The 27109-nt window shown below is 45.2% G+C and overlaps 1 protein-coding gene across 2 annotated transcripts in view; it reads left to right on the plus strand.

The window, feature by feature from the left end:
- Positions 1 to 27109, plus strand: part of RPRD1B (regulation of nuclear pre-mRNA domain containing 1B) — a 137992-nt gene that overhangs the window by 69764 nt on the left and 41119 nt on the right. Inside the window, exons 3-4 of one of the 2 annotated variants that reach the window (XM_082272017.1) lie at positions 812 to 948; positions 13901 to 13954. In XM_082272017.1, the coding sequence (XP_082128143.1) occupies positions 812 to 948; positions 13901 to 13954 (191 nt within the window). The remainder of the gene's footprint in view (positions 1 to 811; positions 949 to 13900; positions 13955 to 27109) is intronic. The other variant, XM_082272018.1, reaches the window with a different exon arrangement.

Consider the following 27109-nt stretch of genomic DNA (forward strand, 5'->3'; position numbering starts at 1 on the left):
TGTACGGACACCTGGGCCATTATCATTGCGCTCACTGACACCAATGCTGGGGATTTATTATTGCACTCACGGACACTAATGCCGGGGGCTATTCCAATTTCGGTGTGTATAGCAATACACTTCAAAAATGCAGCGGGAGCAAAATTTTGGGTACTGTGTTACAAAAATGCGCTGCTATTGTACGGCCCTCTGGAGGTACCAGGGGTTGCACTTGAGACCCTGTATAAATTTGTGGTTGACCACCACTGGTGTATGGTGCACCAGCTATAATATCAGCCAACCACAGATAGCTAGCTGCCACTGGTGTCTTTAGTGATTAGACAGTTGCTTGTTTTTCCCTCCGTATGCTGTAATTTTTACCAATCAGGCACAAGTAAGAGATCCTTCAACAGTTTTGATAAATATTTTATAGGCCGTAATGTGGAGGTCCCCATTTTGCACAGAATGGGGACCTCCACACTATGGTAGAAAGTTATGCATTCAGGGCTCTGTTCATTGCCTAGTAACTGGGATTCGGTGAGCATAGCCACCTTAAAGCTAGGCCGTTTGCTTGTCACCCTCTATACTTTATTTCCCCCCTACTTGTTTTATCTTAAGATCAAAAATACTTAGCGATTGAGGGGCGGGACTTGAGGGATGTGTGACATCACTGTGGGAAAATGTGATGTCTTTGTGGTGGTGAACAAATTTGATACAAAGCACACAGCGTATTAATCTAAATCTGTGTCCTTAAAACTTTCTTTATTCTCTTTACATTTTGCTGTCCTTTCCATTAATAAAGCCTCACTTGGTTTCTCTCTCTGTTGTTTAGTGAAGCAGATGATGGTTGCCGGAAACCATTGGAGAGATTGCTACACATCTGGCAAGAGCGTAGTGTCTACACCTCCGACTTCATCCAGCAGCTCAGACTGGCAATGGATGAGGATGACAGCCCCAGGGAGCCTCCAGGTACTCCGCCCCCGAGGAACCCTGTGTGACAGTGGTCTTACTCGCTTTACTTGACACATGGATGTGAGCGGCACTTCTTCTTGAGGAGAACGTCTTATTAATCCCTCCTCATTCACAGGTGCCCGCTCCACATTCATATTTATATTTTTATGCTTATACATTTTTGCATTGTTTTAAATGTGTGTGTAAATAGTGGTCCCAAGGTAGCTAATTCGTGAAGTAGGTAGGACAACACTGTAATTTAGGCTGGCCATACATTATACAATTCTCTTATTTAATTTACTTTAGATTTACCTTGAACTATATAATGCAAGGGCCTGCCTGATTGCATACAAAAAGTGTTTAGGTTTGACCTCCTATGGTTTTGGTAAATATAGAGGAAAATTGTACATGAACATTTGTATGATGAATGGCCAGCCTTACAGTTACATGTTATGAAGTAGTTTGTGATAATAGAAAAGGATTGAGGATGAGTTTAATTACTTCTATGTAGTTAATGCTGTTTGAATTGATATTTAGGACGAATGAAGAGAGATTAGAAGTGAATAGGTGGTAGATATGGGTGTTCTCTGTGGGAGAGATGAAAAGGTAGCTGCAAAAATGTTTATTTCTCTTTCGTTCATTGACAAGCACAGCTCTTGATGTTCTTAACCATTGGGTTATACTGCCCCCTACAGGAGTAGGACACTAGGCAGAAAAAAGTCTGGCTATGCCTATGGGCAGTTCCAGGGAATATACTCCCTCTCTCTGCTATAGGTATTCAGTTTTTTCTTCTGCCGAGTCAGGAGTAGGGACCTGGTTCCTTGCTAGGATCCCTGGTCCTGGCAATTTTTTTTCTCCTGTTTTTTTCATGTGAGATCTACAATCAACTGCCGGACTGGGAGACGGGCTGGATAATCTAGATCCAGTCTTCACCCCAGTCTGGCCTGTGAGCGCACGCAGACCTCAGCTCTGCGCTAGGTCGGCTGCGATATAGTCCCACCAGGTTGCATATGACCGGGTCTCGGCCCGTATCGCAGTGTTTCTCTGCCCGACAGCCCCCAATTTCGATGGCGAGGGGTTCTTTCTGGAGCAGTGCCCGCCTGGTTCCTGGTATGGGGAGTAGGTGTCCCCCCCCCCTCCCCCTGGAGGGTTTTGGGGTGGACGTGGGCCCCTCCATGGGATGGTCGGACCCCCAAGTTCTCCTCCTTCCCGTAAGGCACCCCCTTCACCCTTCACCCTTGTCACTGAGTGGGGACGACCAAAGCATCCCCTTGGGGTCCTTAAGCGAGTTGCTAGGCAATAACCCTTTGAGGAGTCCCTTCAGAAGTGGACTGTTTTCACCGGTGGTGGACCCTCCAGTTTCCAGATTAAACAAAGCAATCATAATTCCGGTTCCCGGCCTTTAAGGACCGGCTGACAGGAAGGCAGAGGCTGTGGCCCACACTATGTTCACCCTGGTTGGTTCGGCACTGAAGCCGATATTCCCCATTGCCCTGGTGTGGCAGACTCTGACCAAATGGGCTAAGCTATTGTGTCGTGACCTGGAGGGGGAGTCCCCCCTGCCTTTGCTGAGCTGGCAGACCAGCTGGTCCAGTGGCTGCAGTTTATCTGTGATGCCTCTTTGGATGCGGCTCCCCTAGTGGCGCAGCTTTCTGTTTCGGCAGTGGTCCTTCGGCGTGTCTTTTGGCTCAAATGCTGGTCTGCAGACCAGACTGATCTTTCCTTACGAAAAGATTGCCTGTTTTGTGCTACCCTGGATGACATCATAAAAGGTCTCACGGGGGGAGTACCTTTCTTTCGCAGTCTACTAAAGGCAGTGACCCTCGTTGTAAGCCTGGGCCCTCATCGGCTCTTAAGTTTTGTTTTTTGTTATTTTTTCTCTATTGTCTATTGACAGACACAGCTCTTATACTTATTATCCATTGGGTTATGCTGCCCCCTGCAGGAGTAGTACTATGCAGGAAAAAAAGCAATTCGCCACGCCAACGGGGCTGTCCCTATAGGGATTACCCCCTCACAGCCTTCTCCAGCAAAACAGTTTGTTTCTGCCTAGTGAAGGCAGTAGGACCTAGGTTTCTTGCTGGGACTTCGGTCTCAGTTTTTTAATTCTTTTAAGAATATTTTGTTTATTTCTATTTACTCACTTTGCTAGTTAGTGTTCAGGGGGATCCTCCTGGTGATCTACAAGCAATACCGGCTGAGGTTTCGCACTGGATAATCTAGATCCTTAAGGTCTCCCAGCCTGGCCTACGAGTGTGAGCAGGTAATAGTCCCGCACTAGGCCTTGCCACGATGAGGACGAGCCTGTGAGTGGACGTCTCGTTAGGACACGATGACCTGGAACGCCCTGAGTCGCAGCATACCCCTCGGCTGGCAGCACCCCCACTCTGGGTGGGAGGTGGTCTGCCTGGAGCGGAGCCCATCAGGTCCATGGTATGGTGATTAAATGTAGCCCCCCTTTGTCCCTTGGTGGTCTTGAGGGGGATGTGGGCTCTCTCCTGGGGATAATGGGACCTGGACTTCCTAAAAGATCCCCCTGGCCTGTCAGGTTACCCGGCCTTGTGTCCTGTTCCTCTTTCCCGTCCCCTGGGGGGGGCGCTGTAGCTGGGGCGCCTGGCGTCCTGGGGGAGCTGGAAATGATACCTTTTCCTGCTGGGTCTGGTTGTAGATCCCTTGAGGCCTTCATATTGGGGGTTCCTGACCGCATGGTACGCCGTGGGCACCGCCATCTTTAGTGTGGGCAATGGAATATGTTTTTCCCATTGACTTGTATGGGGCAGCCGTTTTCCCTGTGCTTCCCATTAATTTGCATTGGCAGCCATTTTTGTGTAGCCCTATAGAGCTACACAGGCAGAGTGACCTTTCACATACCAGGCTGATGTCATATCCTGTGACTCTCACTTTCCTGCTGCAAAGTCCGATTCAGGAGGTTTTCTCCTGCTGCAAAGTCCGATTCAGGAGGTTTTCTCTGAAGGTGGTAAAGTACTGGGGTCTTTGTGGGCATATCCCATTCTGCTATCTGTAGATATTTAATGGGGAGTCCGCAGTGATTGACGGTGGGGACCGCAGTCAGCGCTTTTAAAGTGACAGTACTTTTCTGTTGTGTTTAAATAGGGAGTCCCAGGCAGTGATTTCACTCTCAGACCCCCTTAGTGCAACTACCAGACCTTCCGGATTGCAGTCGCTGGCCGCGATTTCAGCAGCACTGGAAAGCCTGGCGACCAAGGTTGATCTTGTAATGAAAAAGGTTACTAGCCAAAAACGGCCGCTGCCTTCTCCATCATTGGTGGGGTCCTCTGATTCAGAGGGTGATATGGTCGCCACCGACGCCCCCCTACCTGAGGGGTCGCTGTCCTCGCAATCGGATGGTGAAGAGAACCTGTCTTCTTCAGCTACGTCGCGGGAACGTGCTTTGGTGGAAGCCCTGATTGTTTCAGTGAGGGAAACTTTTTGAAAATGGCAGATGAGACCACGCCGGCAGGGACACAGGTGTCTTTTGGCTCCCGCAAGACCCAAAAATCGAGCAAGGTTTTTCCTTGTCCCGAGAATTTTCATGATATTGTTAATGACCAATGGCGGCGCATCAAGCACATGCTAGTAGTGCCTAAGCGTTTTAAACGTTGTAATCCCTTTGCTGAGACGGTTTCCAACCGTTGGACGTTACCGCCTAAGGTGGATCATCCTGTTTCCAGGGTGAACAAATCTACTATATAGTGCCTGTGGAAGATTCCCCGTTTTTTACAGATCTGGTGGACAGGCAGGTGGAATCCCTTTCCCGTCATCTTCATGCGTTGACGGGTTCTATCCTGAAACCGTTTTTTGTGTCTGTTTTGGTATCGCAGACGGTTACTGAATGAGTGAAGGTTCTAAAGGGGAACTTGGATCCTGACTTAGTTTCCCCAGAGCTGATTGAACTTATGGACCAGATGACACAGGCCCTGGTCTTCCTGTGTGATGCGTCCTTGGATGCAGCTCCCCTGGTGGCCAGAGTGTCAGCTGTGGGGATTGCCTTAAGACGCATGGTTGGGCTGAAGAGCTGGTTGGCTGACCAGGCTTCCAAGAAGGCCTTGACGGATCTTCCTTTTTTGGGAGAGCGATTATTTGGCGACTCGCTAGATGAGTTGATCAAAGGTCTTCCTGGTGGGAAGAGTACGCTTCTTCCTCAATCCTCCAAAGGTAATGCACCCTGTAATAAGCGGGGGCCTTCCTTCACCGCTCATAGACGTTTTTTTGTGTCTCCAGGGCGCAAGAAGAAGGTAAACCGTTCAGAGCTTCTGGAGGGACTAAGAAGCCCTGTGGCAAGCCCCGGACCAGTCAGTCCGGTTCTGCGGACAAGTCCTCTTGAGCATGAAGGGGCGCCCTCACCCATTGCTGGGGTTGGGGGATGTCTGTGCTTCTTTCAGGAACCCTGGACTTCCTTCATTCAGGACAAATGGGTTCACAAACTGATTTGTTCCAGGTACAAGATCGAATTTCAGTCCCGGCCGGCGGACAGGTTCTTTCAGTCAAATCTTCGCCTGTCTGTGGATCGTTTGAAGGATCTCCGAGGCGCGGTGTAGGATCTCCTTACTCAATTAGTGATTGTGCCGGTTCCTCCGCAGAAACACTTTCAAGGTTTTTATTCAAACCTGTTCACGGTGCCCAGAAAGGAGGGCAAAGTGCGTCCAATCCTGGACCTCAAGGCTCTGAACCGCTTTGTGCGGGTGCAGAAGTTTTGAATGGAGTCCATTCGGGCGGTGGTGGCATCTTTGAATCAGGGGGATTTTCTGGCCTCCATCGATATCAAAGATGCGTATCTACACATCCCCATCTACAGGGGGACACCAGCGATTTCTCCACTTTGCGTTGGCAGAAGAGCATTTTCAGTTTGTGGCGTTACCCTTTGGTCTTGCCTCCGCTCCCAGGGTCTTCACCAAGGTTCTGGCCCCGGTGATGGCTTTGTTACATCAGAGAGGGATTGCCATCTGGGGGTATCTGAATGATCTCCTATTACGAGCAGACTCTCACTCGGATCTGTTGGGTGACCTCTCAGTTACAGTCCAGACCCGTCAGGAACTCGGGTGGACGATCAATTTCAGAAATTCTGCTCTGATGCCCTCCATATGGGTGACTTATCTGGGTTTGACTCTAGACTCCGCCTTGGCGAAGGTCTTTCTTCCCTTAGAAAAGCTTCAGAAGTTGCAAGGGGCGATCAGGTTGCTGATGGAAACCGATCGGTCTTCCCTACGGACTTGCATGAGAGCCCTGGGTTTGATGGTTTCAACCTTCGAGGTGGTTCAGTTTGCTCATTCTCACTCGAGGCCTCTGCAAAAAGAGATTTACTTTCAAAATGGAACAGGGATCCACGGTTGTTGGACCAAAAGATACTTTAGAGCCATCTCACGAGATCGGCTCTATCCTGGTGGATCCAGTCGCCAGCTTTGTGTCAGGGCAAGTCCTTCCCGCCGCTGTTCTGGACGGTGGTCACGACGTACGTCAGGCTGGGGTAGCTCTGTTCCCAGGGAACTTGGTCAACAGAGGAATCTTCCTTGCCGATCAATATTCTGCAGCTCAGAGCGATCAAGCTTTGCCTGTTCCACTGGACGAATCGGCTACACGGTTCTCCAATTCGGATACAATCTGACATTGCCACGGCTGTGGCTTTCATCAATCATCAAGGGGGCACCAAGAGTGTCCTGGCGGCCAAGGAGGTGGCTGCGATCCTGGTATGGGCGGAAGACAATGTTCCGGCTCTTTCCGCAGTCCACATTCTGGGTGTGGAGAATTGGCAGGTGGAGTCATCAGGTGCTGGATCAAGGGAAATGATCCCTTCATCCGGAGGGGTTTCATTTCCTCTGTGTCCTCTGGGGAACTCCGGAGGTAGACCTGTTTGCATCTCGCCTCAACAGAAAAGTCCTGAGGTTTATGGCCAGGTCTGGGGATCCTCTGGCCGACGCCACAGACGGTTTGGTGGCTCCTTACAGCCAGTATCAGTTGATTTATGCCTTCCCTCCTCTCATACTCCTACCGAGATTTATTCTCAGGGTGGCAGTAGAAGGAATTCTGGTCGTTCTGGTGGCCCCAGACTGGTCTCGTCTGTCTTGGTACGCAGACCTAGTAAAAATGGTCGTCGATCCTCCGTGGTGACTTCCTCTGCAGGAGGATCTGCTGTCCCAGGGACCGATCTTCCATCCTGCTTTACTGTCGCTGGCTTTATTGGCATGGCTGTTGAAAGCAAGGTGTTGAGGGATAGAGGCCTTTCTGACTCAGTGATTCCTACACTTTTGAAGGTCAGAAAGTCGACGTCCTGGAAGATCTATCATCGTACAGGGAAATCGTACATTTCATGGTGTGAATCGCTGCAGCTGCACCCTCTCTTGTTTTCTATAGCTTTGGCTATTAGTTTTGGCCTTTTTCCAAAAGGGGGTTGAGCAGCGATTGGCTTTGAGAGCTATCAAGGGCCAAGTGTTGGCCTTGGCTATTTAATTCCAATGTCTGTTGGCTACTAATGCCCTGATTGGTACTTTTATTCAGGGGGTGCGCGTCATCTGGCTCCCCCCACGGAGATCCATGTTGCCTCCGTAGGATCTCAATCTGGTTTTGTCTGTTCTTCTTCAAAAGCCTCCTTTTGAGAACATTAGGGAAATTTCTCTGCTTTCTTTATCCAAGAAGGTGGCCTTTCTGGTGGCAATTACTTCTGCGCGCAGAGTGTGAGTTGGCGACTCTGTCCTGTCATTCGCCTTATTTGGTGGTTCACAGAGATAGTTTTTTTCTTTCATTGGTGAGCTCCTGTTGTTCCTGGTTGAGCTTCATGTTACCAAGTTGGTTAAGTTTAGCCTTTGGAGTTTACGTTTACTATCTGGTTGCGTTATCCCCACCCCTCATGCCTACACTGCTTTGGGACGTCCCAATGGATAAGTATAAGAGCTGCGTCTGTCAATGAACGATAGAGAAAACTGAACTTACCGTAAAATCCTTTTCTCTTGATTCCATTGACAGACGCAGCACCCGCCCCTCTGATATGGGGATGTTTTTTTGTGTCTTCTTTCACTGCTTGGAATGTAATGTTTTTGCTGGAGCAGGCTGTGTGGGGTTATGCCTATAGGGACAGCCCCGTGGGGCGTGGTGAATTGCTTTTTTTCCTGCCTAGTACTACTCCAGCAGGGGGCAGCATAACCCAATAAATAAGAAGTATAAGAGCTTTGTCTGTCAATGGACTCAAGAGGAAAGTATTTTTTTGTCAAGTTCTTACAAAAATCCATTTTTTTTTTTTTTTTGTCCCTCAGGGTCAACTGACAAGGTATCGAAGCGAACTTGGTCTGGCAAGTCAAGAACAGGCTTCTCCAGACCCGCGGACAAGGCCCCTTCAGCAGGTAGGTGCACTCTCATCCGTTTATGGGGTGGGGGGACGTCTTCGCTGGTTCCCGGGCCCGTGGACTTCACTGGTACAAGACAAGTGGGTCCGCGAGGTTGTACGGTCCCGCTAAAAGATCAGGTTTCATTCTTACCCTCCGGTAAGGTTTTTCCTTCCAACGTGCAACTGTCTCCTGTTTGCTTACATGCTCTTTTTACATGACCTTTTACTTCAGAGGGTGATTGTCCCGGTTCCGACGTCGGAACATTTTCAGGTGTTAGTATTATTACACCAATGGGGGATCGCAATACTGGGCTACTTGGACAACCTCCTCCTGCAAGCAGAGTCTCCTACTGCTCTGGTTGAAAACCTGGAAATCACCATATGAACTTTGAGGGAGTTTGGCTGGATTCTGTATTTTCAGAAGTCTGCTCTGGTACTGCAGGCGGCAGTTTGTCTCCTGCTGTTAAGCAGATGGTCTTCCCTCCGGACTTGCATGCGGGTGTCTACCTTCAAGGCAGTTCCGTTTGCACAGTTCCATACGAGGTCCCTGCAAGGGAGATTCTGGCCAAATGGGACAATACTCCGTAGTCTCTGGACGATCAGATTCAACTGAGCCAGGGAACGAAAGAGTCCCGGATATGGTGGCTTCACTCTCCGACACTTCGTCTGGGCAAATCCTTCCTCCCCTTGTATTGGACAGTGGTCACAATGGATCCCAGCCTGTCCGACTGGGGAGGAGTCCTCGGAAAAAATTCTGCTCGGGGAATCTGGACACTGGAATAGTCCAGACTACCGATCAATGTCTTGGAACTCCAAGCGATCAGACTGCCTGGAACATTGAACGGATCGTCTTCAGGGATGTCCAGTGCGCATTAAATCAGTCAATGCCACAGAGGTGGCTTATGTCAATCACCAAGGGGGGCACAAGAAGTGTCCTGGCGGCTCGGGAGGTAGCCGGCATTCTAAGGTGGGCAGAACAGTTCATTCCAGCCCTCTCCGCCGTACACATTCCAAGGGTGGAAAATTGGCATGCAGATTACCTCAGTTGGCAGGCGTTGGACCACGGGGAGTAGTCTCTTCACCTGGAGGTGTTTCATCAGTTGTGTCTCTGGTGGGGATCTGTTGGCGTCTCGGCTCAACAGAAAGGTGCAGAGGTTTGTGGCTGGGTCACGGTATCTTCTGGCAGATGCCACAGATGTGCTGGTGGCCCTGTGGGGTCAGTATCGTCTGATTTACACCTCCCCTCCTCTCATGCTTCTGCCAAGTCTTCTACGCAGGATCGAGGCAAAAGCGATTCTGGTCATTTTAGTTGCCCCAGGCTGGCCTCGCCGGGCTTGGTACACTGATCTGGGGAGGCTTGTCGCCGACATTCCTTGGCAGCTTCCTCTTGGGGGATCTGCTGTCCCAAGGACCCATCTTCCATCCTTTTTACAGTCGCTGGTTTTGACGGCTTGGCTGTTGAACGCTGGGTGCTGATGGATAGAGGTTTATCGGAGCCGGTGATTCCAATGCTGTTAAAAGCTAGAAAATCTACTTCTAGGAAGATCTACCATCGTACATGGAATGCGTACGTTGTGTGGTGTGAGTCTATTGGGGTTCATCGCTCTTTTTCTGTGGGCCTCGGACGGTGGTTCAGGTCTATTCCATCAAGGGTCAGGTTCCTCCTTTCCCTGTCAAAGCGCATTCTACTTGGGCGCTCAGTGCCTCCTGGGCCTTTCCGTCATCGGGCGTCTGTGACACAGGTTTGCAAGGCGGCCACCTGGTCATCGGTGCACACTTTCACAAAGTTCTATAAAGTAGATGTGTTGGCATCTGTGGATGTTTCCTTTGGCCGCAAGGTTTTTGCAGGCTGCTGTTTAGAGGACCTGGTCCTCTTTGAGGGTGTATTGTTTTTTTTTTCTTTTTTTTTTCCAGGTGAGTTACAGTTGTTTTTGGTTGAGCTCCTGTTTACCTGGTTGGCTATAGTTAGCCTTGGAACTTTATTTTTTGCTGTTCCCACCCCTCATGTTTAACACTGCTTTGGGACATCGCAGTGGTTAAGAAGATCAGGGCGCTGTGTCCGTCAATGAACGAAGGGGAAAATGGGATTTTTGACTTACCGTAAAATCAATTTCTCTGATGTTCATTGATGGACACAGCACCCACCCCTCTGTGAAGTTGTAATTTTTCTGACACTGCTTGTAACAAAACTGAGAACCTTTAACAGAGAGAGGGATTATACCCCCTGGGACTGCCCATAGGCGTAGCCAGACTTTTTTTTTCTGCCTAGTGTCCTACTCCAGTATAACCCAATGGTTAAGAAGATCAGGACCTGTGTCTGTCAATGAACATCAGAGAAATGGATTTTACGGTAAGTCAAAAATCTAATTTTTGTGTGTAGATCTGCAAAACCCATGAGTGCCAACTATGATATATCCTTTCAATGGCTAAGAAGATAATGCATTATTAAACCAAAAAATAAACATCTTGTACTGTTGCAGCCTAGCAGCTCTTAGATGTAGATTAATTTCCTTTTTTTTTCCTTTTATTTTCATTTGATCGGGTCAGTAAGTCTGTTATTTTTCATGGAGCAAGCTGTCCAATCTAAGAGGCAGTTAGAACCCTCTAACACTAGACTCTCCCCAGACTGACAATGTTGCTGTCCAAAGGTTTCTCTTTTGCTCTTCCAGTGGAGATGGACACACTAACACAGGAAGTGTGTTACTAGCTGGATCACCGGGGGAAAATAAAAGGGAAACACCTTACACCTTTAAAAAAAAAAAAAACTAATACAGCCACAGTTATGGAAGAGTAAGCTGCAATAGGTTACATTTTTATTTTTAGATTTAATACTACGTTAACACAAGGCTCTGTTCACACTAGCGCGACTTCGAGTGTGACTTTGATGCAACTTTGTGACTTTTACAGTCAATGGCATGGGAGTCGTATCAAAGTAACGCAGAAACCTCTTCAAAGTTCTGCAACTTTAAGTTGCATAGATTTGAACAGGTTCCCTTGAAATCAATGGGCTGTGACTTGTCCATCCAAATTCAAATGACAAGTCGCACAAGTGTGAACGGAGTATTAATGTTTTATTTTACAATTGCTTCATGTTACAGCTCAAGGATAGAAGCTTTGGTCAGAATGACAATGATCCTTTTGAAAAGCTAGCTTTAGAAACCGTTTTTTTTTTTTGGATGTAGAGAAAGCTTGTGCTTTAGTGCAACGGCTTTAATTCAATACTCTTTTTAATAAAATTTTGTGTAGTACAGTCATAAAAATCCAACGCGTTTTGGCCGGCAGCCCTAATCATGGCTAACGAACAAACGAGTATGACTCTTACGCCCCTTTCACACAGGCAGACCGTTCAGATCCGCCTGTCAGTTATTTAGGCGGGTCTGAAGGGACGACCCACGCATCTCTATGGGGCATCGGATGTCAGCAGAGACATGTCCACTGACATCCGATCCAATCCGTAAAATCTGGACGGATGGAAACAGTATTTTCCAGCCATCCAGGGGATCGGATGAGAACGGACAGATGGTCCGTTCCCATCCGATTCCCCCATAGAGAACAGCGGGACCTGACAGCTGTGTCTCCGCACACTGCGCGGAGAAACAGCTGCCATACGCCTGCTCAGCGGGGGATTGGCGGATCGATCCCCTGCTAAGAAAAAGGGAGTCCGCCTGATGGACTCCCTGTGTGAAAGGGGCCTTATAAATAGTGCAAACATAATTGTCAATCTCACTTCCCAGGATCACATGACTCTAGGCGGGTGAAATAAATTATGCAGTATAAAACATGCGTGCATATAAAAAGATGCAAACAGACATCAGAATATAAATATACCTTTATGGACCACTGCATGAGTGAAAAAGCTATTTCACCATCCAGATACCAAATGGATGATAAGCAAATAAAAAGAAAATGTATTTTTGCATGTATTTATGATCTATTTGGTATCTGGATGGTGCAATTGCTTTTTTTACTCATGTAGTGGTCAATACAGGTATATTTATATTCTGATGTCTGTTTGCCATTGTTTTTTTGCATCTTTTTATTTGCATGCATGTTTTATCCTGCATCAATTATTCCTCCCTCCTGGAGTCATGTGACCCCAAGAGGTGGGATTGATAATTATGTTTGCATTATTTATAGGAGTCATAGTCATTTCTTAGCCATGATTAAAGTGGATGTAAACCCCTTACATATACTTATGGCTCGTTTCCACTAAGCTTTCTGGTACGGTTCGGTACGGTACGCTATTTATGCCGTTTCCATTATGAATGGTACCCTAATTCCGAACCGTACCATACCACTTTTTTGGTACCCTTTCGTTGGGGTACCAAGCACATTAGTACCATACCAACAGGGTGGAGCTACACTCTGCAGAACTTTGATTGGTTGACAGAGAATCGTCTATCACCGCTTTCCTGCTACACCACGCCTATCATGAAAGGGTACTATTGGCAGTGGAAACTCAATGTGTACCGTTCCGAACCGTACCACTCAGTGGAAACGAGGCATTAGTGAAGTGAACAGCCTCAGATGATACACATAAATGAAACAAATCCTCCTACATAAGTTTCATTTGTAAATTTGCTGTCTTTAGCTTTCTAGGCTGTTTACAAAGTGCACATCCTGTTAGATTTTTCTCTTCCTGATTCACCTGTGGGAGAGAAGTTTGGCTATACACTGTGAGACAGCTGATTGGAGGAAAGGCACACACCCCCTCTCCACATAGGCAGAAACAGGAAGAGCTGTGCTGTGACAAGACCAGCTCTCTGCTAATCTATTTATAGCACCCACCCCGACACAAATTTCAGCCTGGTTTTATCTCAGTTGACAGAGAACTTGTCAGAAGTTATCATGCTGATAACAGAAGAACGGAGCAGAAGAAAACCACGGGACTTAGGACGTTGAAGAGAGATGAGTAAACACTACAGATAGATGTGCCCAGGTCAAATTTCATGAATCAGGTTTACATCCACCTTAAGGCCTGACAGCTAAAATGCTTTGGCTTTGTATGACTGTATTACACAAACTTTTAATAAAGGGCAAGGAATTATAGCCGTTGCACTGGAACCCGGTGTACTGCCGAAATCCCCAACCTGCCGAAATCTCCAACCACGTTATTTCCGGTGAGTGTACACTGGGAATAATTGGAGATTTCAAGCACAATTCCGGCAGCCTATACACCCGAGTACATGGTATAATTAGTGCAGATTCTTACTCCACCCTGTAGTTGTCGCCGCCTCGGAGGCGGCCATGTTTTTGGTTACTAATCTGCACATCCCCGTGCAAGCAGTCCTATTGCTGTCAGTTAGGACACAGTGGCTGCATGGACATGGCCGCTGCACCCAATATGACATCTGTGAAAGTGCCAGTGTGCCTGACAATGTGAGTCCAGGAACACGCACCCACACCAAAGTCATATTGGGAGCTCGCAGCCATGTCTATGCAGCTGCTGCATCCCAGTCGAAATCAATGGCATTTTAAGCACAGGAATGCACGAAACACCTGTGCATCCCCATGCAGGTAAATACAGCCCTTGCAGGGGTTACACATTGCTATGCCCTGCGTGAATGAGGCCTTATAGTCTTTAAGAGCATTTTATATACTGATCATTATATACAGTCCCTTTGTTTTTGTCAGGAGCTGCAGCCGAGACCCTCTATACCGCCAAAGTTGACAGCCACTGGTCTAAAGGTATGATTTGCAGAAACTGACACTTACTGAAGGGCCCCTGTGGGTTGTCCTATGTTTGGTTCTTTACAGGAATATTACTAGATGCCCAATAACGTTTTTTTCAGTGTAAATAATGGATGTAAAAGTGATTGCTAACATTTTGCACAGTTGCTGCTAACCAGGCGGGTTGAGTTGCTGACAGTGATGGTCATTTATTGACAAAATCTTGTGCAATAACAAAAGCTACATCCTAGCAGCATCTAGTAGCATGTTTAAAGGGACCTTGTTGTGGGAGATTGATGGATAAGCATCACTGGGTGATTTCTTGGGTAAGGCCAGCTATAGAGGGTTTGAACCATGAATGGGCAGGCTGAATGTACCAAGTTGATTGATTAAACTTTGGTACAACCAGCCTGCCAGATTTTGCATGTGATTATCACTAGCAGTTGGTAGCCGCTACCAATACTCACTGTTTTCTCCCAGCGGGGACAGCTTCCCCCTGCCAGGAGAATACAATGGCTTGGGTGGGCGGCGGTGTCCCCTGTCAACACTGTCTGTCTTAATGGGGGAACTTGTGGTTGCAGGAAAGGAATGCGCTCTGTGTATGGTCTGCCCAACATTAAAGTTTATCGAAAAGGGCAGCAAATCACTCCCATCTTAAACAGCTCCATCTGATTTCAGTTAAATGGTCACCCAAAGCCAATCCGTATCTTGATTGGGGTTTTTATAGCCTACCGTATATGCTACATAGAAACATAGAATGTGTCGGCAGATAAGAACCATTTGGCCCATCTAGTCTGCTGGTGTATAAGACAACTTTTTAACGGTAAAACATCCCCCAAAAATCGGGGGGTTGTCTTAAAAGCGGAGTATAAAATGTGAACCTTAGAGAACTCCAGGTTTAGGACTACCAAGCTGGCCTAAAAGGAACGCTCCTAGTCTGTCAGCCCGCTGGATGTGCGGTAATCCTGTGTGTACGGTAGCTTCAGCTACATACAGTATACCGTGCTGAGCCAATGACGGCGAGCGATGTATTCTATTAATAAATACAAAACCAGCTTGGATTGGCTGAGTCAGAGGCTGCAACATTATCATCCCGCCTCTCTGACTCCACCAATCAGAGCAGGCTTTGTATTTATCTAATACATCACTCACCGTGGTTGTCTCAGTGCAGTATACTGTATGTAGCCGAAGCTATGGTACATACAGTATTACCGCACACCCAGCGGGATGACAGATTAGGAACGTTCGTTTTGGGCCAGCTTGGTAGTCCTAAACCTGGAGTCCTTCCTCTTAAAGCGGAGTTCCGCCTCCCCCTCCAAAAATGAAAAGTCAGCAGCTACACATACTGTAGCTGCTGAGTTTTAATATCAGGACACTTACCTGTCCTGGAGTCCAGCAATGTCTGCACCGCAGCCGATGTATCCATCGGCTGTCGGGTGCTGCTGCCGCCATTGCCGGTAAGGGAACCCGGCAGTGAAGCTTTGCGGCTTCACGGGCGGGTCTCCACTGCGCATGCACGAAGCGCGCTGCACAATCCTATTGGCGCGGCGGAGGAGGGGGCCGAACTTCCGAGGGACAGCGCCGCATACCGGAAGTGGGGAAGGCTACCTGTCAAAAACAGGTACCCGTTCTCCCCTCCCCCCTGAAAGGTGCCAAATGTGGCATCGGAGTGGGGGAGGAAACAAAAGAGCAGAAGTTCCACTTTTGGGTGGAACTCTGCTTTAAGGTTCATGTTTTATACTCCTGTCTGATTAGTGTGTGTAAATGGCTGCTAGACAAGACCCCATCATGGGGTAGGGGGGTAGTCTAATACAGGGAGTATAACCCAAAACCTATGTTTTAACTGGAAAATTAGGGGGGGGTCATTTTATATGCCAGCATATACGGTAATTCAGAACAAGAATCCTGCATTGTACTATTTAGACTTTGTACTATGCTATTTTACGCAACGTGTAACCTATAAAGCAAGAAAAATCCCTCATAAGTATTCTAAAATAAACGTTCACTTAGCTAATCCCTTTAATATGGAGCAGAAGAGAACCTGTCCACTGTCACAGATTATTAAAGAAGTTCCCCTAATTATTTATTATCCTTTGTTTTGCTCACCATCATCTTGTAAAAGTCATCCTCCTCTCCTGAGAAGGCCAGCTATTAAATAGCATTGTGTTTTAGTACATTTTTCCCGACATGAAGTATTCTAGAAATTCCTTTGTGTATTTAATGTGTAATCCTAGCATTGTGTGTTTGACTCTCTTTATGACTTGCTGATCCCAAATACATGAATTAAATAACTGGCGGAATAGAAGGTCGGATAGGTTCCAAGCATGGCAGCCTCCAGGGAGCTGGGAGGAAATTTTACACATCTGATCCTCCTTTTGTGCTTTTTTGATAGAAGCTTAAGGATATTTAACAAAAATGCAATGGGTTCTACTTGCACCGAGCCAATCGCTTGACATTTTGTTATAAACCAGAACCACATTTGGGCTCATTTCAGTATTTTACAACATAGTATACAATAAAGTGACATTTCTTAGTTTATTTACAATAAAGTGACATTTCTGAGTTTATTTCAGCTCCCAGCATATTGACCAGGTTATAGATTTTTTTTTTTTTTATATAAAACATCCAATACCAGTAATTACCGTTGCAGTAACCTTTGGTTTTAGAAGGTTAACTTTGAAGACTTAATGTATGAACTTATCACACTAAATGCTGAAAATGTAAAACGATGATAAAACGATGATACCAGTTATGGGGGAGAATAGTCGTACCTTACTTTGATTATCAAAACACATTTTATTTTCTCAGCTTATGTTTTCATTGACATTTTCATATTTTTTAATTAACCCACAAAAAACTCACAAACCTCATTTCAATACCTTCACATATGGCATTCCAATGTTAAATTAGATCTTAACGAGTCAAAATCCCATACATGTTTAGATATTAAGATGTTCTGATTTTATTATTTTTTTATTTTTTCCAGTCTTTTTTTCTTTCACTTTTTTTTTTTAAGTTTTAATCAAATGAGAGCAGACCACACAAAGATTATACATTGTTCAACATCTAAGACAGTGGTCGTCAACCCATGAGGTATAGTGGGCCTCATATGCGACCCTTGACATCACCATATTTTGCATATGTAATACTAGAAAACACTTTGAGACTGCAGACATATATTAGAAAAAATTATGGTCGGAGACATAGGACAAGGTACAGGTTTGATAGTATAAATAAAGTGCAGCGCTGAAATTCATATACAAAAATTGTGAAATATATGTGCGTACATGTTAAGAAAAAATAAATAAATATGGATTAAAATTCATACGGTATATAGTGAGTCCCAAGTGAAAGTGAAGCATCCAAATTCATAAAGGTGATTGTAGATAGATCCTTACACTCGCAGAATAAAAATGAATGCGCTCCCCGGAGGGTATGGACCCAGATTACCATATAGCAAATGGGTCATACAGACTGGATAATGATCATAGATACCCCCAAACATAACTGGATCACCGGATGTTCAAATGGGTGGCCATGGAGTCTTACATAAGGATGCCAGGATCTCCCACTCAGATGTACATGTGTAGGGGTCGCCAGACAACACGAACACAGTGTAAAAAGGTTTCCAATTTTTTTATTAAAATAAAGAACTACACTTACAAACATCTGTGAAACAGCACAAGGAATACAATCAGATGGCAAGTATAACATTACTGACGCGTTTCGTCACATTTGACATCATAGGAAGTTGCCAGATCAAATGTTCATAATTTGTGTGTGTGTGTGTGTATATATAATATATAAAGGGTAAAATGTCCCAGAATTGATCCCACCTTCAACACATGAAGGTACAGGTTTGGTTGGAGACTGAGGACCTGCTACAATAGAAATCATTGCTGATACTGCTTTAAAAAGCAGTGTGTTTTTTTTCCCCATGTCTGAAGACCGCAGGACAAATGCCAAAGAGCTGGAGTGATCTAAGATATTAGGTATGCTAAATGGAAATGAACAGCGAGTAAGAACATGTACATGTAGTAAGCAAGACAAATAAAACACCAATGTTTGGCAAGATAAACCCAGATCTGATCTGATTAGGTGCAGGTAGTGTAGAAAAGTATCCGGGTGGAAGTCTCAGGTGTCGTTTCCTAGGGTAAGTGATATTAATGTGCTCCGGTAAAACGTTAATAAACTTGGAGAAAGGGGGTAGAAGAGTAATGCCGACCTAAGTATAGGAAATGGAGAAGAATAGCATGCAGAAGGAGTAGGAGGAGGGATTAACAAAGGAGAAAAGTTGTTGGGGGGGGCCCAGCTGGAGGTTCCCATCAAGGCTCCTTTCACACTTGTGCGGCTTGGCACAGCAAAGTCACATGACAAGTCGTACGCCATTATTTCACACCATTCATATCTCTGCGGCTTCAAGTTGCAACGACTTCAAAGTTGTCCTTGCACTACTTTGGTCTGACTTTGATGCATTTTGAGGTCCATAGACATAGGCATTGCTTCAAGTCCAGTCAAAATCGTGGAAACAAAAATTGTGGCAAAATCGCACGACATTTAGCTCACACAAGTGTGAAAGGGGCCTAAGGCGGACTCTGTTTTTCTCAGTGTGGGATTGATCCGCCGGTCCCCCGCTGAGCAGGCGGATGGCAGCTGTGTCTCCGTGCTGTGTGCAGAGACGGAACTGTCAGGTCCCGCTGTTCTCTATGGGGGAATCGGATGGGAACGGACCGTCTGTCCGTTCTCATCCGATCCGCTGGACATCCGATGCCCCATAGAGATGCATGGGGCGTCCGTTCGGATCCGCCAAAAAAACTGACGAATCTGAACGGGTCCGCCTGTGTGAAAGGGGCCTTAAGCAGTATTAAACCCAAAAATGTAACAGTATTGCAACTTACCAATCATTAGTCCTACTGGGCGGACCATCAGATGAAAATAGAAGAAAAAAAGAGCCTAAAAAAGTAAACTAATTCAGCCATCACATCACAGAATTGGTACGCTGCAATATAATGAATTTTTCCTTTTGGATTTAATACAACTTTAACGGAGATAAAAAAAAAATATAAAAAATGGTCGAAGCAATACTTTTAAATAAAACAAAGTTTGATACAAGTGCTTTAGCAAATGAAATGTCCTCATGCACTGCACCTGGTGATTGGAGCACAAGATAATGGAGTGGATTAATGGCACGGGGTAATTTGGGAAGCACACTATTGCATTAGGCCCCTTTCACACTATCCGTCCATTGGACGGATTCCGTTTTTCTCAGCGGGGGATCGAGCTGCGGAGACACAGCTGTCAGTTCCCCATGCATCTCTATGGGGGAAATCGGATGGGAACGGACCGTCGGTCCGTTCTCATCCGATCCGCTGGACGGATGGAAAATAGGGTTTCCATCCGTCCAGATTTGACGGATTGGGTCGGATGTCACCGGACATGTCTCCACTGCCATCCGATGCCCCATAGGAATGCATCTAAACGGTCCGCCTGTGTGAAAGGGGTCTTTGAGACTTTCCTTTGTGCACAAGGTAAAGAAGAATCACTTTTGATTATTTTTTGGGGACTTTTTAGTTTTTGTGGTATTTGCACATTATTTGCATCATTAGCTCCTTTTTGCAGATGTTTTTCACTAGCACTTTATTGATTTTATGTGATATAATGATGTAGCAACAATTGTGTATTTTATGTAAGTTGTCTTTTGAGCAGCGCTATCACATTTTTTATTTATAGATTTTCCCTGACGTAGTTGAAAAATAACGGGTCTAGTGTTTAGGTGCTCAACAGTAGAGTGCCAACGCATCCATCAATCCCAAAATGCTGGATTTAGGGCAGTGATGCCTCATTCTCGTTAGGCAGATTACAAAGTCCCTTTAAATGCTGGAATTTTTAGGACATTTAAAACGTCCGTTAGGTCGCGTTTGCACCCGCGTTTAGCGGGCGTTTGTGTTTAGAACCGTTCCTAGAGGTAAAAAAAATCATTCCCCTTGAAAATGGAAAAACGCAAAGCGCGGGTCATCGCTTTCGGTCGCGTTCGGTTACGTTCGGACGCGTTTTTGCATTTGAAACGTCGAAACACACGTTCGAACGCAAATAATTGCGTTCCAAAACACGTCCCTGAACTCAACTGCCTGCAAATGACTGTAAACGACCCTGTGTACATGGACAGATAAGATAACATAGAGGTGGGTTCAGGGGCTTCTGAAAAAAACACCCAAATGCTCCTAAACGGCCATTTCTAACGTCCCGTGTACATGGAGCCTGATGCCCCATACACACGTGCAGATTATCTGCAGACTTTTGTCTGCAGACTTACCAAAACCATATAATATGAGGTCAAACCTAAACACTTTCAATTTGTATGCAATCCGGCAGGCCCTTGCACTACATAGAAAAGGTAAGTCTGCAGACAAAAGTCTGCAGATAATCTGCACGTGTGTACGGGGCATTAGAATGATTGAAAGCAACTTTTAAAGTGTGAATGGCTATACAAGATTTTAGCTATTAGATCTTTAAGTGTAGACCTCTGATATCCTTGTACGCTAATGGAGTAATGGTCAGTGTGACAACATGTACAAAATCCTCACAGCTTTACTTATGAAATCTGAATGTGGTTATGTGGAATATTCTGTGATTACTCATTTTGGCATCTCATCTACACTCCTGCTTGCCAGGGAATAACAGCTGTTTGGACAAGTGACTTGTCTGTGGCAGTCATGTGCAACCACCAGATCCTGGTTAGAGGAAAATCAGAGCGTTGGAAATGATACTAAGGTGACAGAGATCACTGTCTGCACTGATGAGCTCTAAACTCGATTTGTTTGGATTAATCTCTGCAAATTTCTGTAGCACCCTAAACAAATAATTTTTGTTGAGGTTGGCACCAGCGCCCTGTCTCTTTCTGAGATGCCTGTGCATTGACCCTGGTCTTGCCAACTTTGCAGATTTTTATAATCTTTTCCGTTTCTAGTCATGTTGCATTCATTTGACTTGCATTTTTTTTTTTTTTTTAAAGGGACATTCTACCCATAGATCAAATTCAGTTTTGCTTTATACCGTATTTTCACGACTATAAGGCGCACCGGATTATAAGGCACAGTATCAGTGAATGGTAAATTTTCAAACTATTCATTTATAAGGCGCACTTTTTTTTTGGAACGTTGATCCGCACGAGATTTACTGGCAGGTGCTCATCGCGAACCCTCGGATGACAGTTCTGGCGGATACTTTATGCCAGGCATCCACTATCCACTGGCACACAGTGGCATTACTGGCCCGGCGTTGCCTCCCGGTCTTCGTGAAGGCGTGCTCTCCTTCCATCATCCAGTTTTCCCACGTGATTCACAGTTTCGCCTTGAAGGAACGATTGACACTTATGTCCAGTGGTTGCAACCCTTTGGTCAAACCATCCAGTTAACGGTAAATTTTCAAACTATTTTCATATATAAGGCGCACCGGATAATAAGGCGCACTGCCAGTTTTTGATCAAATTTTAGGATTTTCAGTGCGCCTTATAGTCTGAAAAATACGGTAGTTCTCCTGTCTTGGAAACTCTGCGTTCGAGGATTTGCACACTTGATGTTACCATTAAATGCAACAGGAGGCTCTAGAAAGGGTGGATCGGAACAACCAGACTCCTAGGAGGACAGGGATAGAATTAGAGATTATGGCAGGAAAATGTCACTTTTGACTTTAATCACTTTAAGACCGGAAGATTTTACCCCTTAATGACCAGGCCCTATTTTGCGATTCGTCACTGCGTTATTTTAATGGACAATTGCGCGGTCGTGCAATGTTGTACCCAAATAAAAATTGACGTCCTTTTTTTCCCACAAATGGAACTTTCTTTTGGTGGTATTTGATCACCTGTGCAATTTTTATTTTTTGCGCTATAAACAAAAAAGAGCAACAATTTTTGGGGAAAAAAAAAACAATATTTTTTACATTCTGCTGTATGACATTCTCAAAAAAAATGTAAAATTCTACATTTTTTAACATTTTAGGCCAATTTATTTTCTGCTACATACTTTTGGTAAAAAAAAAAAAATCGCAGTAAGCGTATTTTGATTGGTTTGCGCAAAAGTTATCGCGTCTACTAACTACGGGAAAGATTTAGGTCATTTCTATAGTTTTTTTTAAATATTTTTTACTATTACTAGTAATGGCGGCAATCTGTGATTTTTTTTTTTTCTTTTTTTTTGCGGGACTGCGACATTGCGGCGGACAGATCGGACCCCTGACTGACATTTTTGACACTTTTGTGGGTACCAGTGACATTACTACAGTAATCAGTGCTAAAAATATGCACTGTTACTTTAATAATGACACTGGCAGGGAAGGGGTTAACCCTATGGGTGATCAAGGGGTTAAATGTGACCATAGGGGAGTGATTCTAACGGTGGGGGGGCGTGGCTTGTGAAATGACCATAGTCAAAAAAAAAATTGCACCAGAAAAGCACCTCCTCGTTGAAATGCATTGGAAACACAGCAAGAACACATCAAAAATGCACCCGTGTTGCGTTCTTGATGCATTTTATGAGTCACGTGACCTATGAAAAACACACTATAAGCACGGTAAAATTGCTGGCATTATCAGCACTTTTTTTCTTTCAGGACAACGCTGATTACCCTGTTTTCGGCAGCTGAAAATTTATGTGCATCACTAAAAATGTGTCTGCTGAAGCCAAGTATAGTTATCCTGTGGGTCCCTGAGATCTTCTACTCCAGCCTTTTTCAACCAGGGTGCCTTGAGGCTTCCTCCGGGGTGCCTTGGCAAAATTATAAAAATGTATCACAAATGATATACAAGCCAGCAGGTGGATGCAGCCTGTCTTTAGTTACACAAAGCCACAGGTTTTCATTATGCATGGCAAACCTTGGCACTCCATGTTTTGGAACTACATTTCCCATGAAGTTCATGCACTCTGTTGTGTAGTTGAGCACCATGGGAAATGTAGTTCCAAAACATCTGGGATGCCAAGGTTTGCCATCACTGGTAGACACTGGCATCCTAAAGCCCCGTACACACGATAAGAAATTCGGCTGGGAAATTTCGTCCGACGACCGATCTGCCGATTTTCGGCTTGTTAGTATGGTGGTTCCGACAACCGACTCCGACTTTTCGGCCGAAAAAATTCTGATGTGCAGGCTATATAACTTTTGTCGTCCGTCAACACACGTCCGATTTTCGTCTCATTAGTACAGATTTCGACAGGGAAAAATCTTATGAGCAAGACTGGGCATGCTCAGTGATGAAAGAACACATAGAAAGCAATCCAACACATGACATCACTTCTGAAGTAGAATTCTGTCATACGGGAAAATTCGTGTGCAGTCTAGAGCACATTCCAACCAACAGACACCACTCTGGACAAAAGACGGACGACCGGTCGGCGGAAATTCGTTGCGTGTGTACGAGGCTTAACAACAAATGATGTCATCAGTTGATAAGGAGGATGTCTGTCGTCTCCACAGCATCCTTGTTTGACCTTCCTCTGCTCTCTTCCTCAGCCCTAGGGTGACATCAGCTGACTTTTGGAGGGAGAAAAGAAACATTGGAATACTGGTCAGTACCAGTGTGCAAAAGTGTATTTGCTTTGGAAGAATAAATCACCTCTAACGTTAGGTGTCCTATGTGTGGATGTTGCTGCACTTATGTGAATTTATTAAAATATTTTTTTACATTTTAGAATGGGGTGCCTCAAGACTGTTAATTTTAAAGGGTGCCTTGAGTGGAAAAAGGTTGAGAAACACTGCGCTACTCTTTTGCGACTGAATCTATCCCTGTCACTCTATTGCAGCAGTATCCTCCATGTTCTCATTCATCTGACTTGCCACTGCTGGGACTCCTGGAAACTATACAGGCCTCCTTTATAAATCTATGATGAAATAAAAATAAAAGCCATGGATAGGATATTGCAGAACAAAAATCTTACCAGGGATTCCCAAACTACGGTCCTGCAGCTGTTGCAGAACTACACATCAATATCTCTCCTGCGCTCGAGTGGTTTGCGGGAAGGTGAATCTTCTAGGCGGTTTTATGACACAAATATAGTGGTCTTGCTGCCCCCCTCAGGACCAAGGGTATCCAAAAGGCACTACAAGAAAACAACAAGAGAAGGGCGCACCGACCTTGTGCATTACCACTTAAAAGTTTATTAAAAGCAAAGAAGGGTAGCGTACAATATACTCACAAACGTAGCATATGAACAAGCATATAGGAAATGGGCACCGCACGCTTCCAGGACACTTCTCTACTGCTGGATAGCGTGATGGCGTCCTCAAAACCTGATGTGACTTAAGCGTTTCGAGGGAGGACCCTCTTCCTCAGAGCCAAAATCGCCACTCTTTTTGGCTCTGAGGAAGAGGGTCCTCCCTCGAAACGCGAAAGTCACATCAGGTTTAGAGGACGCCATCACGCTATCCAGCAGTAGAGAAGTGTCCTGGAAGCGAGCGGTGCCCATTTCCTATATGCTAGTTCATATGCTACGTTTGTGAGTATATTGTACGCTACCCTTCTTTGATTTTAATAAACTTTTAAGAGGTAATGCACAAGGTCGGTGCGCCCTTCTCTTGTTGTTTTCTTGCAGAACTACACATCCCATGAGGCATTGTAAAACTCTGACATTTACAGACATGACTAGGCATGATGGGAATTGTAGTTCCTGAACAACTGGAGGGCTGTAGTTTGGGAATCCCTGTCTTAGACTATAAGAATGTAAATGTAGTCCCTCTTAGGTTTCCCTTACTGAAAACAGTGAAGTTAGCAAAAATGATTGTACAAATTACTTCTTGAAGTCCTTTTTTTTTTTTCTTTCCACCTCCAAGTTTATTTGGCGTGCAGAAGGAGTTGTAGACTCCATTAATCTAACCAGCAGTCATCCTGCACCTGCATTAGGAGGGCAGAACAATATAAAGCTCTAAAAGCATCCTGGTGCTGTTAGGCCTTCTATACAAACAGCAGGACGAAGCCCGTGCGTGCTCTATCACAGAGGCCTACCTGTACGATGAGCCTGCTAATTAAAGCAGCTATAAAATAACTGCGGGGAACACAATGCATGACTAACCCATGACTCACTGCTTTTATACACACCATGTCAGTGAGCACATTTATTTTATTTTATATATTTTTTATATATTTTTTTTTTGTCCTGTGGGCACAACCTGACAGAACCCTGCTGGAAGAGATTAAGCCTTCGCCAGCGTAAAATGGAATACATAAACGTCTCTCTTTCGGAGATGTTACTTGTAGAGCACGTCTGATTTCAATAAGAATATTTGAATACGGTACAAAAGGAGCCCAGCAATTCTGTCACTTCCATGATGTACAAGGGAGTAATTACAATGCTCTTACTTTGTTACCGTTTTTCTGATTTAGTTAGTGTGGTATTTATAGGATTCGCTACATTCAGAAATGATAACTTTTCCAAACTTATGCTCAAAGGAAAAAAAAAAATGTAACTATGCATACAAAGTCCATTAAATTCCTGCATGGTAAAAAAGGCTATAACATTTTTTGCACAGAGCTTTGTTATGGATTTTGAGTCAGTCAAGCAAATGCAAAATATTGCTTTTTAATGCATTGTGCTATTTCCAGGCAGCAAGTGAAGGAGCTCTATGCTCCTTTTGTAGTATACATTGGTCTGTTCTTAGCTTCCCAGTTTATAGAGCTCAATAGCTCAAGAAGAAATTTACATACTGTCTTGAAAGGGTATGTAGAGCCTAACAATGAACTTATCTTGTTTACTTCGTTATGGTTAACTATATGGTTAACTATTAACATATACTATTGATAGTGTTTTGTTATATCTATTGAAGTAGTGCATCAATTGTCACTTTTCTGACTCATTCAACCGTATCTAAATCAGAAAATAAAAATGTAATATTTCAGCTTACAAATCTTTGGATGGATGAGGTGGCTGCATTAGTTTAGGATTCTTTCCACCTGGTGATCCTGGCTGTAACACACTTTCTATCTTAGGGTGACAACGTGGCTCCTTCAGAAGTATAGTACAGCGAGTGAGTATTGTCACCCTAAGGGCTTTTTCACACGGTCCGCCTACGTAGGCGGATCCGTGGTGCTCAGCGGGGACCGATCTGCCGAAACCCCGCTGAGCCGGCGGATGACAGCTCCGTCTCCGCTTGCAGTGCATAGAAGGAGGTGTCACAGCTCCCGCTGCTCTCTATGGGGGATCGAAAGAGAGTGGACCGCCTGTCCGCTCTCATCCGATCCGATACCTGAACGGATGGAAAAATAGGGTTTCCATCCGTCCAGATTTCACAGACAGGATCGGATACGGATGGCAGCGGGTGCCCCATAGAGCTGCATCGAGGATCCGATCAGATCCACCTAAAAAACTGACAGGCGGATCTGATCTGATTGCGCGTGTGAAAGGGCCCTAAGGGTCCTTTTACACGAACGATCCGATCCACCTGTCAGTTTTTTAGGCGGACCTGATCGGATGCTCCATGCATCCCTATGGGGCAGCGGATGTCAGCGGAGTTTTCTCCGCTGACACCCGCTGCTATCCGCTTCAGATCCGATCTGTGAAATCCGGACGGATGGAAACCCTATTTTCCATCAGTCCAGCGGATCGCATTGGATGACAACGGACAGGCAGTCTGTTCTCATCCGATTCCCCCATAGAGGACAGTGGGGATCTGACAGCTCCGTCTCCGCACACAGAGCGGAGACGGAGCTGCCATCCGCCTGCTCAGCGGAACGGACTCCGTCGGCAGATGCGGGCCGTGTGAAAGGACCCTAAGACAGAAACATGTGTTACGTTCAGAATAACCGGTTTTTGGATGTAGATACACACTTAAATGAGTCAGCGGAGTGACTTATTGATGCAGCAATAACTTTGTCATTACATGTGATACTGAAGTAATCCATTCAATTTTTGGAGTGTCAAGCAAGCCTTTTGGGAGTATTGTTTTTGCTTTTTTTCTTCTATGCATTAGACCGAAAAAACACAAAAAGTATACTTTCTATCTCTATTGCTATCTGTGTCATTTGCAAAAGAAGTATTGTTGGAAATCCATAAAAAGTACCAAATTTTACTTGTTGTTTTATAGCAGGCAAAGTGATGGCAACAGTGTTCTGATATTCCGAGGATGTGCAGAAGACTGTTGCCATCACTTTGCACACTGATGGAACACTACAAGCCGCCTTCTTCT

The sequence above is a fragment of the Pelophylax lessonae genome (genome assembly GCF_965119305.1).
Source record: "Pelophylax lessonae genome assembly, chromosome: 11".
Lineage (NCBI taxonomy): Eukaryota > Metazoa > Chordata > Amphibia > Anura > Ranidae > Pelophylax > Pelophylax lessonae.